Genomic DNA, 16998 nt, shown 5'->3' with positions numbered 1-16998 from the left:
ACACTTGCATTATAAAACAAAATTCTTGCAAATTTTTCCTTAAACGAATTAAATACGGAATTCGTGCAAAAAAATTAAGAGAAATATAAAAAAACGCGTTTTGTTAACTAATTAGAAAAAGAAACTTCGTGGAAAACTAATTTAAGCTTAATTCATAACATGGAAAATTTGCCTTTTCGTTCATGATCACCAAAGATTAATTATCATGCTTCACTGATAGAATATTCCATACAAGAGTTGTCAGCTTAAGCCTAAGCTTCTTCGATAACTTTGATAACGAAAATTTTCATCTCCGGATGCTTTTGGTAATAGCAGAATTGCTGTTCTTTTTTATTTCATTTATAAAACATCGTAATAAAGCGCAGTTTTCTATTTACATCCCAAATGTTTCTCTGAGCATTTACTATTGGTATCGGCCTAATGCCCAGTTTTCGTCTGCGAAGTTAGTGCTTGCTAAGTGTAATAATAGTATTAACTTTATTTTAAATACTCATATTTAATCAACCGTTTCAGTATATTGCAAATGCAGGATGAAAGGTATGAAAGACAAAACCAATACTATTAAAAGCAAAGTAAAACCAATCGTTGAGTATGTAATTAGTGCTTCTCGAAGTCCACTTCTGTAGTTGCCGTCGTCTTCCACGGGTTCAGCCGCTGTGTCACTCGATGTCGAGTCGTCCCATTTTCCACGTCCCTGTTACACAATCTCAACCTTGAGAGAATATAAACTTACTTAACCAAACACACACACCACAAACACTTCCTCTCACTTTTAACACATTCGTCAGCAACTTCGCACGCTACAACCACACGTTAAGAAGTAGAAAGATAATATTGTTACGTGTTCGAAAGGTTAAGTTCAGATTCGTCATAACGAAGCTTACTTTTGTTTTTCTTGTTTTCTTAAGATAGTTATTAATCAACTACGTGCTGCCTCTTGGCGTAATTATTAATAATATTAGAAATAAGAATTCTCTCCGTCGATGGAATGTGAAAAGGAGTTTTAGGGGGTTTAACTATACCAACGAGTTTTATTCGGTTCATTCGGCGTTATCTGGACATCGATTCAACACGCGCACACAATGATGAAGGTTAATGAAATATCCAAATTCAATCATAAAAAACGGTGCTCTCGCGTTTTTCAAAAACATCTTGAAACAAATTGTATAAGATATGACTCAACGAACCAAGAGTGCGGAATAAAACTATTAAAACTTAAGTCATAACATACGCAAACTGAACTTTAGCTAGAATCAGAAACACCGATTGTTGTTTGAATAAAGCCTATTACTTTCGGCATAAAGGATATGCATGTTGCACATTCTACAACTTCTCTCCACGCACTCTTTTTAATACCCCTAGGCAGCTGTAGACTAATATCCATTGAATCCAACTATGAGTAATTTCTCAGGCAGCTCTAATATCGATTAAATTTAATACCGCAGGTACTTTCGCATTACAGCGAGAGATTAAAGCTTCGAAAAAGGACAAGCAGTGATATATCTATGGTGGATTTATGTATGAACTTTGGGAGGGACATAGGTTTGAGACGGAAACCGTTATTACAAGACGCACAAATTTTCATGCTTTCAACATGCGTAAGACAGCGCGTAATTTCGTAGTATGACAGGTTTTTACGTTCAATAATCAGTCCATGTTTTAAGAGCCGGTTCGTTTACATATTATATAAAAAAAAAAAGCACCACCGTAAAATATGGTACTTTTTAAAACACGAATCGTCACCATACCGTCTGACCTAACCGTCATTCACAGACTATAGATGAGTAGCATTTATCTTTCTTGCCAGTTACTTTACTTACGATGAAGCAGGAATAATCAAGAGAAATTTCTGTTAACAGTTCTGTAATCTTGTCAGTAATTAATTAACACATTGTACAGTAGTACTATAAAGAACTTCTGGTGTAACAAATTAAGAAAACTCAAGTTTGCGTACATATACACACACGCACGCTGTTATTTGCATTTATCACTTGAGAGAGAGAGAGAGAGAGAGAGAGAGAGAGAGAGAGAGAGAGAGAGAGAGAGAGAGAGAGAGAGAGAGAGAGAGAGAGACCTAATATCGTTAATACACAAATAAGAAAACTCAAGTTTGCGTACATATGCACACACGCACGCAGTTATTCGCATATATCACGAGAGAGAGAGAGAGAGAGAGAGAGAGAGAGAGAGAGAGAGAGAGAGAGAGAGAGAGACCTAATACCGTTAATGCATAAAAACTGCACTTAGTGCAAGTTACCACATTTTTCATGTATTATTTTTTTCCAATACATTTTTCATTGTATTTTTTTTCAAAGGGCAAAACACGTACCTTATACACATGTTAATTATTGGGTCAATAATTATCATAAAGCAAAAGTCAAAAGTCACAACGATTAAAAAAAAAAATTGGGAATGAAACATTGTTACTTTAGTATCCTTCAAAACCCTGTTAATAATTTATCCGAGCCTCTTTACTGAACAAAACTAGCTGCCATATTAACTTCTCTTTTACACATACTAAGAACCTCTCAAATAACGAGGAATATTTGCAGCTTTTTTACAGTAGTAGTCTCAGTTCGTAAACTGAGCTTAAGCAGTTTTTAATTTCATGGCTCGACCTTTTTCAATGATGTAGGTTAACTTTGATTTTTTTTTATTTTTGATATTGTGTTTGCTATTAGCCCTTCACCACTCTATTTGCAGTTACTGGCATTGTTTGTACTGATAAAAATTCATATTTTACTTAGTTTATGTAAATGGCTCGTAACTATCAACCCTCCAGATATAGATAGCAAACTGAAAAAGATAAGAAATAAATACCACACACATACAAGCAAGATAAAAACACACTGCGCTACCATACACTCTATTACACTTACTTCACAACTCGAACTAGTATACACATTATACAGAGCAGGTACAGTACACAGCCATGTTCCTTACACAGATACAAGGTCTTTTCTCCTTTTTCTTGGCTATCATTGTGATATCAGGGCGTTATTTTTTTTTTTCACCTGGATCTAATGCAGGACAAGACTGGTTGGTCTCAAAATTCTAAATCTGCCTAAGTGAAAACAAAAAGCCACAGATGGGGAAATGACATGCACTTTCCTAAGTTTACTTCTTCCAAAGTTCTATAGAATAAAATACTTGAAGGAAAAAAATATCCAGTCTCTCTTCTAAGAGGAAAAAACAGTTATACACAAGTTTGAAGCCGAAGGTATGCAAATGAATAGATAAATGAGCAAACTTAATATATCAAATACTCTGCACACAGAATGCCCGAAGAGGTAAAACGACAGCCCTGGCACCTCACTAGATTCAAAATCAAAATTTTTTACTACTGCATCAAATGTTTGAAAAATTTAACAAAAAAAATCATGCTATTTCTAAGAGCTTCAAAACACTCTAGTGAAAGAAAAACGGAACTTGGTATGCATTTCCAAAGTGGTCTACTTCGTAGATTCTTTAAAAAAAATTAAATTACTCTACAGGATGAATCCTTCACAGTCTTAAGCAGCCCTTCCAGGTCAAAATACTAAAGGTAGATATTGGTCTTTTTTTCTCGTGAATATATATATATTTTTTTCAAAAAGGTCACTTTACTGTTATCGATTAAATTTAAAGATTTTTGCGTTAGGATGTGGTTATCAACATTCAACTACTACTACTCAGATCCAGTAATGGTACTCAACACCTTGATGCAACTGCATATTCTTTGTAATACTAAACGAACTTTATGGCATTGGCACTTGAGCTGCTCTGTTTTTTTCCTGAAAAACGCTCTCATCCATATTTAAGGACCAAATTTCAACAAAACCTTAGTAAGGCATGTACAAAAGGCCTTTTCCTAACATCCCGAATTCACCTAATTTGTTATATACTTTAAAAACTAGAGCTGGAAAGTTAAATGTAATGCAGTTCACAACTGGCATCTGGTCAAGAACTTGGGAAGACTAAATTTCCAGAATATCCCTTTATTTTTAAACTAGAACGTCTTCGTTGCTAGTTATTCCATAAAATAAAATATTGTTCCCTGATATTCCCATACCCAAATAAAATTATTAGCATCAAAGTTTGTTGGTTGCTAGTTTGTGACATAAAAGAACTAAGTGCCCCCCCCCCCCCCCCCAAACCCACCCTAGTCAAGAATAACTGGATCTAAGGCACTTTACATTCATTAAGTTACTTTTTTTTTTAAACATTTCTCCAAAATGTAGATTTTGCCACACTCCAGTTGACTTCACAATAACCAAAATAGTCAAGTGAGAACCTCTCCTTCAAACATGAACAACTATTGGGATTACTTTAATAGTTTCAGTATATATACTTTTCTTCCAATGAATAGTGATTTCCACAACCCTCCTCATTTCCTTCCTTTGACTCTCTCTCGGTATTAAAGTTTACCAATTCTTGCAGTCACCTCTTTCGATTAAGATAGAAATGTGAAGATTATTCGCAGAAATGAGAAATTTCGGTTTCTTGAAAAGATGTTTTAACATGTGACTGGTCCTGGCATGCATAATGGACAATGGACAGCTGAGTCTAATATAAGAGGTGTGGGAGAGGGGGGAGACTGAAGGGGAGGGGTTGGGTTGAGGGGGAGGGGGGGAAGCTACCTGATCTCTAATGCACTAGCAGCATCATAAGCTTGCTAGTGCTTCTACCATTTCAAACAGTATTAGTATTAAACCTGGTTCCTGCTACCCAATATTAGGCAATTGTTACTGGATATTACTAGATTAATATTAGAGCTTATTATGATGAATAAATTCACTATTGTCAATCAATATTTAGGCAATTGCATTTGAGATTAGTGTGACCTTTCACTGCCCGCACATAGGGGGGATCACATCGTTGGTTTATGTACACATACCGTTAGCCAAATCCCAAAGCCAGTAGAGCTACACAGGCTAAAAGAGATAAAATGTAAAAGACAAGCAGTTACTCTCTACCATAGACATTTTATTACTAGATGTACAAACTACACTGTGCAATGCTCACAAATTCTCAGCTGCCCGCAAGCCTGCAGCCCGCAGCCAAACAAATATAAATAAAACAAACAAAATAGAAACTTCTAGAGGGTGGAATATTCCAGTGGCATTCCACAATACGGGACAGAAACTAAAGTAATGCAAGTATCTCTCATTAACACCAAACACCCACCAAAAAAACAAACACAAAATCATGATTAACCTATGAAACTAAACTTTGACAATTTATCAAGAAACACAATATTAGTTTTAGGCGTTAATGGCTGGCTGGCGGCCTTATATCCATTGCTGTCAAGAAAAACACTTGGAGGGCTGGTTAACGAGAGTAACCTCTTACTTCCGTGGAAACTGGGCTGCGAGCTGCTACGGCGGCTGGCTGACTGACTAAGGTCCTGTACAGAGGCGTCGGGCGAGCACTATGATGCTAGGTCGGCTACAATACCAAACCTACAGCTCAGTCACGACTACAGTACAGCTGTACCTACAATACCAATTTCTATTTCTTTTACACTGTCGCCTCATCCATGGTAAACCACCCTTCTGCACACAAACTGCCACTTAAATAGAATCACTAAAATTAAGCTGCAAAAAGTACTACATATTACTATATATGTGTGTGTGCAATGTGAGCATATACATGGAAGAGACTGGCAGCGAGTATCAAGTAACTGACCGCGGCTACAGGGGACACCAGGGGTGCCGCCCCCCACCACCTGTGGTCACCACCATTCCAAAAACTCATGAAATCAAGGAGACTATAAACTCTTTCTCTATGGGTCTCTATAGAACTTGCATGCAAAATCAGTTTGCATAGAATGACTTTTAAAAGAAAAAAAAATTGATACCTATGACATGCTACATTATTGATTTCCTGGTGAACAGGTGGTGGTGGGTGGGGCACTGTGGCCTCAGGGGGCAACAGCAGAGGTCAACCCTACATGTGGTTAACCCAACATAGGTCAACCCTATATTTTGTGTTTATATCCCCATGTGTATGTTTGTGTTGGTTGTGTTTATCTCGGCATTAACACAAGACAGTCCCGTGTTTCTCATGTCCAATGTGTTTCTCAAGTGGAGCTTCCATTTAATTAGAACAGCATGTTTTCCCCTTATCTAATAAAAAAAAAAAAAACTGCTTAAAATATCCACATAGGAATTATTTTGAGCAGTCTTATATGAAATGCTTCAGACAAACATCCTTTAGTTTCATATCTCAGGAAGCCCAACTTACAGGTTTACAAAGAAATCCAAAAACTTATAAAGACAATCTAGCACATTCAGTACATTACCACAGCAAGAAAGTAACGCTCCCAAAATTTAACGGACTTATAGGGAGCTACAACATGCAAGGCCGGCCTGGCTGCACAGGGAGCAATTGTGATGTCATGATCACATCACAGGATGTGGGCCACGTACCTGGGTCCCTCGGCCACTGCACAATGCATCAACCACCAGACACTCGCATCCAGGTAATCATGAAAGACCTCACAGAGAAGAGAGTGCCTGGTTGGTGATGGTTGTGCAGAAGTCCTCTCTCAAACTCTCTCTTTCACTCGTTTCTACCAATACTACAGCCTTGGTCGGTATACAATGTAGATACCACTAGTCTACAACACAGTAAAGTACATACAAGAAATAAGTTACCCTAGGTAAAGGTAACTCGGGCACACTATGTAATAATCCAAAAAGAGCAAACCACAGGAGAGAAGGGTCCAATGCCAAACAAAAAAGCAGAGGAAGATGATAAGTCTAAAACCAAAGTCACATAATTATAATAAAGCAAATCAAATAACCTTACAAAATTTCAATGTATGGGTAAGCTTAAGACCCTTTCTTCTTCATGTAACTTAATTTTATTTTTTTCTGTTAATGTGTTAAAGAGAGATCCTGGTGAATTACTTGCACTAGATGCATATGGTTGATGATATTCAAATATAATAGATACACTCTGGAGGCATTGGTTTTGAAAATATTTCATTTTTATTACTGACTTTTATATCATTAATGCTCACAGTCTTATGTACAAAAATAGAGGGTTTCAACACTTATTGCTTCACGGCATGGTGATCCTGTATACATCTAAGTAAACAGTCATGAACATTTGCATGGCTTCATGGGCTTTGCAGTATCGTAGTGGTGTGGTGGGGTTGACTCACACTTGAATGAACTCCACTATAGAATTTACAAATTTGTACCATACTAACGAGCAGCTTCTCTGTTTCCTGATCATCATCACACACAAAAATTATTATCATTTCCTTTTACAGCAGGAAACACACTTTAGTGATTCTGAGATCGGACAGAACATTAGCTGTCAATACCAAGAGGACAGGAAAGCCTCTAATGAAAAGGAAAAAATATATAAGTATAAATCTATATGCATACAGTAGATTCTTGTGTACTGTACAAATAAAAAATGATGGTTGATGTAAATAGCTGTGTCATACCACTTTGGCACTTGAGTTTAAACACTAAATAGCTGGAGCTGGAAAACTGGACCTTACATCATTCCTACACAGAGAAAGCAAATTGTGACCCGGTATATATTTTTGTGGGAATGAGAAGGGAAAAGAAAAATGAGATGTGGTTCTCATTAAGTAGTTACAGTGTCCTCCTAAGCTGACTGTACAATATATAACAGGAAGGTTGATAAGTAATATGATATATATCCCACACTCAGGAAGACACTCAGGAGCGTGAAACCAGCTGCTCTAAAGTAGAATACCCAGGCCGCCTGTGCCTCTAATTACCTTAGGTTATCAAGACTCTATGGATGGCACATATCAATATGTATAGCAAATAGAGTAGTTTACAAATTATAGTATCATCGGTCTTTAAATGAACTAGCAGACAGGGATCCAAGCTGATGCACTGTACTTGAGGGATTCAAAATTTAGTTATGCTGTCAAAAGCATATATTTAACAAACTGTGCACTATTAACTTTACTATACATGCTCAGTGTTGAAAGAATGGAAACTAATTTGCAACTTGCAAAAGGGAGAATGTAATTCTTGAGTTGCAAAACATTCTTATATGATGCACACACAAACTACTATTTACTGTACTAGAACTGCCATTGGCCTATTCAGGTCACTCAAAAGCTGCCAAGGCTGAAGACCAAGAGCATTATAAAAGTAAAATTAAATAAGACAGCTGGTTCCTTACAACTGATCTCTAGGCTAAAACACAACATCAAACTAACATTCACTTCATCTAATAATATATTTTGCAGAATAAATATTTATCTACTTGGTCCATGGAAACTATATATAACTGACCCATTTATTACCCCACCCTAAATCACAATATGGCACCCGTTAACCTAACATATTCCCAAAATGGCTCAAGTTTTGTTCAGATGCATAACTAGGTTACGGTAAGTAATTGTAACTAGTCAATCTGATGTCTGAAACAACACTTGCCAAATATTCACTCAAATCTAGCTGCCTCTCGCTAAACTAGCACAGGGACCATCGAATTTCAGTCATCTGCCAAAAATAAAACCAAATGGCCAGCCATCATCTATGACAGTAATGAAAATTATCCTAAGTTTATTTCTTCTTACATTCTAATGTGATCATAATGCCTTCAGAGCTCAAATGTTGCTTCTGCACCTAATGACTAATAAATTAAGACAATGCAACCTCACATACAGTGAAAACACTGAACACTTCCTTATCATATAAACATAGCAAATCAAGAATACAGCATTTGTTTCATTATCTTCAATATGATAACACTGAGAATCCAAGTTTGTTTCCACTTTGGTTCACCCTTATTATTTTAAAATTTTCTAAGGTTTAAATTTGGCTCTTTTTCAAGGAGTGAACTGTGGTTGTCCAACACAACCACCACACCACCACACACCCATCTCGCTACTGGGGTCACAAGCCTGCTGGCTGGTTTGCCATTACCTTCAACATGTTTCTTTACATAATCCAAGTAACATTAGGTTGCAAGAGTAGACATAGATGGCAGATCTTCTACAGCTTATCCCTTCCTTCTATATCTATTCTTTTTTTTTTACCTTAATCTATTTACCTCTTCAAGATTTCCATTTTGTACCTTCTTTCCACCTGATTTCCTCTGGGGCTCCATCTTCCTACCAAAGGAGCAACACTGTCAACTCATCTTTGCCTATGCTCACAGTTGGAGCAATTCCAACCGAGCACAGGGTGATTGAGCAAAAGGGTTTGTTGAATGAGTGTAAAAATACTAATTTTCCCACTGGTAACTTTATTTACTCCCATTATGAAAAAATAATAACACTTATTGCTTCATCTGATTTATTTGGTCCGCAAGAGGGCTAATAAAACTGGCCCATGTAGCACCTCAGGGAGGGGAAGGGAAAGGGGACTGGGGCATTGGTAACCACTGCACTATCTACCGCCCTTGTCACTACCTCTAATAGTAAAAGAAAATAAGGTATCAAACTTAAATTAAACCATTTAAAGGCATAGAAACTTTAAAAGCCAAGTCTCTTTTACTTGGGAGGAACATTACAAAAACTTTTCTCTTAAAGTTTAAAAAAATCTGTCCCAAAATTATGTGAGTGGAACCTCACTAACAAAGAAGTTCTCAATACAGCATTAATTTACTTCAAAAATGTATTTTTAGCATCTGATTCAAAGAATTGCAAAAAAGAATGTTACTTTAAAAATGAGGGGAGGGCAGGCTTAAAAAAAAAAATGGAAGTTCAATATAATGTAGAAGGGTTTCCTTGAGGAGAAATATCCATTAGGCACATGTCATATCTTTACACATTCAAAAATTACTGTACTGCAGTACTACGGGACATCCACAATTATCTAAGGCAAACTATTTTAAATGCAGTTCTACTTCAAAATACAATAAAAAAAAAAAAAAAAAAAAAAAAAAAAAAAAAAAAAAAAAACTAAGCATCACATCTGGTATGACTAGATTTGAAAATTGATGTCTTTTCAACACACCCCATTAAGTACACAATTAGGTATAAGACAGGGCTACGGGTAATATATAATGGAGCGACTCGAATCTATCCGATAGACAGTGCTTGGCTAGCAACGTAGAAGTTAGATTACCACGGTAAAAAAAAAAAAAAAATTCAATCAATTAATAAAAATTAAGATCCAAAGTGGTACATTCAAAAGAAGAATGAAGAAATATATTCCTCATTAACTACAGGTGGTTTAGGCTAAAGATGAGTTGCTATACTAGTGTACAAACCCCAGAGGAAAGAAGGTAGTTAAACACTTCAGCTCACAGAAGTCCAACAGGAATGCAAAAGCAATTTGTTTTAGTTTAGACATAATCCTCTACAGCTTTAAAAAGCAAAGACCACAAGCAAAGGGAAAAGAATGCAGTAGTTTGAGAGACTTGTCATCTAATCTATGAGCTGAATAATGCTTAATATCAGGATAAAAAAAAAATAAATAAATAAAAAGACCCAACTCTACAAACTGACTGACATACCAGAAGCGGCAAATGATCCCAGAGCTGTGGGGTCAACATCACTGAACAATTACATATGATGAAAATACAGCGTAATACACAGGAGGCAACTTATCAGGGTGGTCTTGACGCCCCAGGAAGGATATGAAATCATGGTTGGCAAGCTGCGACATAACACTTCAGCACGTCTCAACCTCCTCCACAATACTTATCCTTATCCTAGGGGAAACAGGATAGGAACTTGCACTAATTTATATGGGCTCTAAGACTTGACAAAAGAAATAAATACAATTATTGTAAATAAAAGCATGTTCCATATATTAAAACTTAACAGGAAGCACAAACTAACTCGCCTTTACCAAGGCCAATTAGTGCAGTAATCACCTGCACAATATAATAAAAGTATATATTTAGGAAAAATAACTTGAAATGTGTATATATCCCAGAGAAGTTCCTACCCTGTTCCATCTTATACGCACGCATACACACACACACACGGGGTTACAGAGGCAGGTGGAGAGGACAACTCTAGGCATTCCATGTTCATCTGTTGCACAACAGCCACAATCTCAAAATAATAACACACTGTATCCCAGACACCTAGGCTACCATATTTTCAGTCTAAAATCAGCCTTATATCCAACCAATGGAATCCTTGTATGTAATATTACCACACATAAAGCTATGTACATTACATTCTAAGCTATTGGCTCATCTAGGCCTATGCAAAGACATGAAACAGAGATCAGTGATATACAATAGAAGTAATTTATAAAAGGCCTACATGGTTTTGCTGGTCATTCCATGTGGTGCAAAATTAAGTATCAAAATGTTAAAATGCTGCCTACATTGGTACCAGACTTCCTAGACAGGCCTAGAAGGATATTAATGGATACGTGGCATGCCAGATGGTTGTTACCGTGGTTGTCGCTTGCTAACATCAGATGGCGAGGTGGAGAAAACTTAGCTCCCATACTTACTTCTTCGAGGCGACCCCAAGACCAGGCCTCCGAGGTCCCCATGTGCATCAAAATGCACAATCATGGCTGCAAAGGTTACAATGCCATGTGCACTTGTGATGATGTACTGATGCGCATACAGTTGCTGCTGAAGACCGCAGATTTGGGTGCATGCTTACTGCTGCACATGGCAAGTGGGCTGTGTAATTGGGTGGGTGGGTGGATGATCAGGGTGAGAGTGGCTGGAAGTTGGAAGTCTAGGACAAGGAACAAGGTACATGGGGGTGTAACACAGCAAGTACCACTGAGGTGTTATGTGTTTCACAGAGAAGACTTGAGAAGCAAACGCAACGCACACACTGAGTATTGCTTCGCACTTATTACTACGCATTTTGCTATAGTAAGCTAGTCCCAGCCGCTCAACTGACTGCAGCGGCCAACTTCACTGACCAGTGTGGAATGTAGCCAGCAGGGGACCAACTCCACTGACTTAATGAATTCTTCTTAAACACAAGGACATGTGGGACTCTACATCCCAGGCCCTGTTTTAAACACTTGTGACCTTAACACTAATTCAAATCTAAAATCTTGATCCCCAATATCATGCAAATCTTTTAAAAGAATATTTGGCTGCACCAAATAAGACCCTATTAGCCCTTTCTTGTACTGCAAGAGGGGCATAGCCAAAGAGGCTTCCCCAATGTGGAGGAGGAGCCCACACACACAAGGCTTCTACTTGGCAAGACTTGGGCAATCCCCCTTTCAAACTATGTGCCAAGACCTTTAAATAGCCTGCAAAAAAAAAAATTTATCCATACACAAATATTTACATCTTCCTTTGTTCACATTGAGCAGGTCCAAGTTTCAATTATTTTTCTAGCTTGGCCTGGGCAAGTATGCTTAGCACTGACACTTACGCATATATTACTAACAAAAATAAATAAAACAAAATGTTTGAGAAATGCCTTAAGTACATGGACTAAGTGTTTGGCAATGGCATCAGGTGCACACTGCCTAGAGAGACATAATACTAAGTACTGTAGAGATCTACTCGGGTGGAAGTATGTATACCAGAAATTCAATTCACAGTCAGCCCAGCCCAAGCCCATCATCATTCCGATATGGCACTCAAGTCAGTCACAAAAAGGCTCGCAAGGCCACCATAATTTGACAAAGCACTGAAAAGCAAAGAATAAAAGGACAAGCTGAATAGTTTGGAAGAGGTTGGGTGATGTGGAGGTGGAGAAACAGCCAAGAAGGGATAAGAGGAAATGTTACACAAAGGACAACTTAAAATTATGCACAATTCCCTGAGGCTGAGAATATCTGGTGCAAGGGAGAGCTCACAACGGCACGATGGGTGGGCTGGACTAAGTGTGCATTATTCCAGCGCAAGAAGGTAATGTAAAAAACATAAAACCAAAATTGACAAAAAATATAAAAAAAAAAAAAAAAAAAAAAAAAAAAAAAGCTAAACTGAGGACGGTGGGTGGGTAAGGTTACTAAGTCATGGTCAATTTCTGGTGGACGTGAGAAATGTAGGTGTACACGACTAAGCATACATACCCACACCGTACATGGCACTCCAGTCAACACCTTGGAAGGAACTCATGTCCACATTAGTGAGTGAGTAACCCTGATAAGGGGTAGTGAGCCCTGCATGTGTTGAGAGAGTGGGCAAGGTTGGGGTGGCAGGGGTAGAGAAAGCTGCTGCTTGGTTAGCAATTGTGGGAGCAGCTGAAACTGCAGTTAAAGTAGGACCAGCTGGAAGCCCAGCAGTTGGGGGACCACCAGCAGCAGATGGAAGAGGATATGGAGTGTAACGGTATGCTGAGAGAGGAGGATAGGAAGCACCACCCACTAATTTCCCATAGCCACTAAGAGCAGCAGCTTGTGCAGCAGCAGCAGCAGCTGCAGCAGCTTGAATCTGTTGAGCCGAGTGAGCTGTGACAACAGGGGTGGCGAGTCCTGTCTGGCCTACAAGAAGGCGTTTTGATAGTAATGATGCAGCCTGAACTGCTTCCTTTGGCTGGGCCTTTTTGCATTCAACTTTTTTGTTCTTGATGGTGTGGAAATGAATGTCGCACACACGTTCTACGACGTCTTCGCACTCAAAGGTCACAAAGCCAAAGCCTCTGTGTCGCTTTGTCTGATTATCCATAAGCATAACTGCTTCTTCAACCTAAAAAAGTAAAAAGAAAAAAAAGTAATAGCATAATTAACACCTCATGGGAGAGACAAAACCTGCATACCACAACACAGAAAAACAAAGGTATCCACCGAATAATTCAAGCACTAGAAAACCATAAATCTCCTTCAGTTTAATCATGGTACTCATGTTTACACACTTTTCGGAATGTACAATCTGATAATTTAATTTGCTTAATCTAAGGTAACTGAACTAACTCTTGTTAGGTATTAAAAGCATTTTTTCCAAGTTAGGATAGTACCCATAACTGTTTCCCCAGCACTGGGGTCAAGGTTCCTCCAACTTAAAACACTAATTTTACTGGGTTTAAAGATCTCAAAAAAGCACTGTTTTCACTGCCACTGTTAAGTATACAGACAATATTCCCAGGCAACATTACAGCAAAAAAAAAAATAAAAAAATAAAAAATAAAAATAAATAATGATGAGGATGATGATGATGATGATGATGATAATGATAATGATAATGATAATAATAATAATAATAATTATAATAATAATAATCATCATCATCATCATCATCATTTACCACTTAAAAAAATCTTATGTTTTCTTTCATAATTACAACAGTGCAATTTCAATTTCCATCTGTACATATAATAAAAATAATGATTTTGAATGCGGCCTCCTAAACTAAACACATAATAGGCCAAGTATCTACTTGGATGTGTTATATAATTTTTACTGGTTCATCTTTTCTGTATGTAAATAAATATTCTTAGCCAGCTTTTTAGGGTGGAATGGTCTAGTAGCAGCATAAAATCTTTTGCAATTATTTAAGACGCAATTAACAGTAACCATGAGGTACTCTGTACTTTATTATACCTAAAGGCTAACTTGAAAGATCCATTCATTAGAGAAAAATAACCAAATGTTATTACACCTTGAATATTAAATGGAAAAATTCATTTCATAAACACAAAATTCACTTCCATCTTCAAAGACTTCAGTAGCAGGTGACCAGCAGATTATATAAATATCTATGTAAATTTTTGCAGTAGTGCTACTTTCATTTCTATACAGTCACATTCACCAAAACCAACCTTTCAGGTTGAAAGAAAGTGTGAAATAGAGAACAACTGCACTAATGCTAGTGACAATGAACTTCAATCACTGAAGGAAGATACAAAATAACACCAAAAAACAAAAGTGAAAACTACTCACTTTGCCAAAAGAGGAGAAATAAGCTTTGACTTCCTCAGCACTGGTTTCTTGGCTGACCCCACCTACAAAGATCTTCTTGGTGCGGTTTGTGCGACCCTTGTTTTTGGGTGTGGCATGTTTGGGGTCAATCTTTTTCCCATCTAATACATGGTTAGGGACACTTATAACTTTCTCAACGCTGCTTGCATCCCCAAAGGTGATAAAGCCAAATCCACGACTTCTCTGAAATATAAAATAAAAAATGTGGGGTGAGCAACAGTTAATACTATATGTCAAAGTTGTAATATTCCAGGACAGTATAACATTGATTTGCTGAATCAAAAATTTTTTTTATGTACATTCTAAGAAGTTTCTTTATTCAAACAATGTATATATTATTTATATATGCCACCAAGGCTTTACTATGCATATGAATAGGAGTGTGCGTTCCAACTGTACATTGGGAGGGGCCAAAGCTGTTTTATTACTTAAGATTAATTAATAGATATCGAGCCTAGGTTATTAAATCCATGTATTACACAAGGTCTATTAAAGAGGTTCAATTTACAAGATCATCTCTTTGCTACATCTCCAGATTACACAAAAAACTAACTGCATATTTGCTTGTTATTCCCATCAATACTACCGTTACCAAACATGTAATACCGTTCATATATAATAATGAAAAAAGGCTTACGTCACACAATGCCCCAACATCAGCCAACTGTAGTAGCATATCCGTAATCAGCAATACTTAAAAACAAAACATCTCAGCAACTGTAATAGGCTACACTCTGGCTAAAAAATTATCTAGTATTTATCAACTACTTTCCTGTGGGCAAACAACAAGAATACCAAACTCCAATTTGAGTACCATGACAATTTTCAGTTTTCTTCATCTATTATGTAGGTTGTCAATACTGTACATATCTGGTCAATATATGCAATCTAATGAATTACTTCAAAAAAGAAATATACAAGAAAAACAAAAAGGGATTCAGGAATTTGATACAAAAGGGGTTCAGGAATTTGATAGTCTTGTTTTAACTGTGAGCTTATTTCATAACATTATAATCATCTATGTAAATATGGGTTGCACCTTTCTACACATAACCCTCTCAAAATACACCACAAGACTGCTGCCCAACGTAAATAAAAACATCACTTTCATTACAGTAATCTGTGAGACTGTGCGACATAAAATCAAGTCAACATCGACCAACGGCAACAAGGCCGACTTCAAACTAAGGTCTCACCTCTCACCATATTTCTTGGCTTCTCCTTTCTTTGACTTCCTTCACAAAGAATTATCTGAGAGTTAATAACAAAATAATGTAGTAAACCTGGCTTTAATATCAACACAAAATTTCATAAGTACGTAGCTAACTACACTTAAAGACAGTCATCTTGACTGAGGGACTGAGGCTGTCAAGATTTTTACTTGAAAAACCATCAACAGTTTTTATTACAAAACACTTCAGGAAAAAAAGGAAGCAAGCTTCCAGTTCTCGACAACCTCAATTCCCCAAGGCTAATGGGATTTGCTTAGGGGCCCTCTTTGGGGCCCAGTATATGTGAGGCTTCCTGGAAGCTCCCATCCCCTCCCCTCCCATGGATTTGAAAAGTTATGGCTTCACTAGCTTTCCTCATTCTTGCTACCTCTCTCATACAACACTACTAACAACATAGGTTCTTCCTGGTTAATATGTGAATACCAAAGCGAACATTTTTACACATCCCTTGCATAAGAATATGATTAATCTCTTAAAATGTTAAGATTTAAAATTCCTGTAAAAATGAACCACATTATGAGTTATGCAAAATGATGTATTGCACGGTATTACAATACTTGATATTACAGTACTTAAGGTTTACAATTGCTGATATTTAAACAGCGAAGAAAACTCTAATGAAAAAAAAAAAGGCATCTAGAATCCCGATATAAATTCATCTTAAAACTTTTCACTAAATACATATAGCAACCCAGTCATTATAATACCAAATACAGGCGTACTGCCTAGTGTGCCTGATGAATATACTCTTTTAATTCTAAAAATCTTTTCAATAAATATAAAAAAAGACCATTCTTGACAAATACTTCATTGAAGGAACAAAAGAATCTCCACTCCCTTACCCTCAACATATCAATTGCCATAAAATTCTCACACATGTTTCATAATACCTTGATTACTATAACAGCATTAATATTAATTCTATTGTGTTAAAATACAAAAAATAAAACATCAGTGTTGTCTTCATTTCA

At 37.0% G+C, this 16998-nt stretch overlaps 2 protein-coding genes across 5 annotated transcripts in view; one reads left to right on the top strand and one right to left on the bottom strand.

The window, feature by feature from the left end:
* Positions 1-16998, top strand: part of LOC135215408 (uncharacterized) — a 1081448-nt gene that overhangs the window by 222806 nt on the left and 841644 nt on the right. The gene's annotated exons all lie outside the window — the stretch shown is intronic.
* LOC135215407 (RNA-binding protein Musashi homolog Rbp6-like) overlaps positions 4945-16998 on the bottom strand; it is a 260769-nt gene continuing 248715 nt past the window's right edge. For all 3 annotated transcript variants that reach the window (XM_064250010.1, XM_064250009.1, XM_064250011.1), the window contains 2 exons: positions 14757-14978; positions 4945-13566 (listed from right to left, as the gene is read on the bottom strand). In XM_064250010.1, the coding sequence (XP_064106080.1) occupies positions 12937-13566; positions 14757-14978 (852 nt within the window). In that variant the 3' untranslated portion in view covers positions 4945-12936. The remainder of the gene's footprint in view (positions 13567-14756; positions 14979-16998) is intronic.

This window comes from Macrobrachium nipponense, chromosome 5, assembly GCF_015104395.2.
Source record: "Macrobrachium nipponense isolate FS-2020 chromosome 5, ASM1510439v2, whole genome shotgun sequence".
Lineage (NCBI taxonomy): Eukaryota > Metazoa > Arthropoda > Malacostraca > Decapoda > Palaemonidae > Macrobrachium > Macrobrachium nipponense.
Note: the sequence above shows the minus strand (reverse complement) of the source record. Positions and strands in the feature narration are given on the sequence as shown.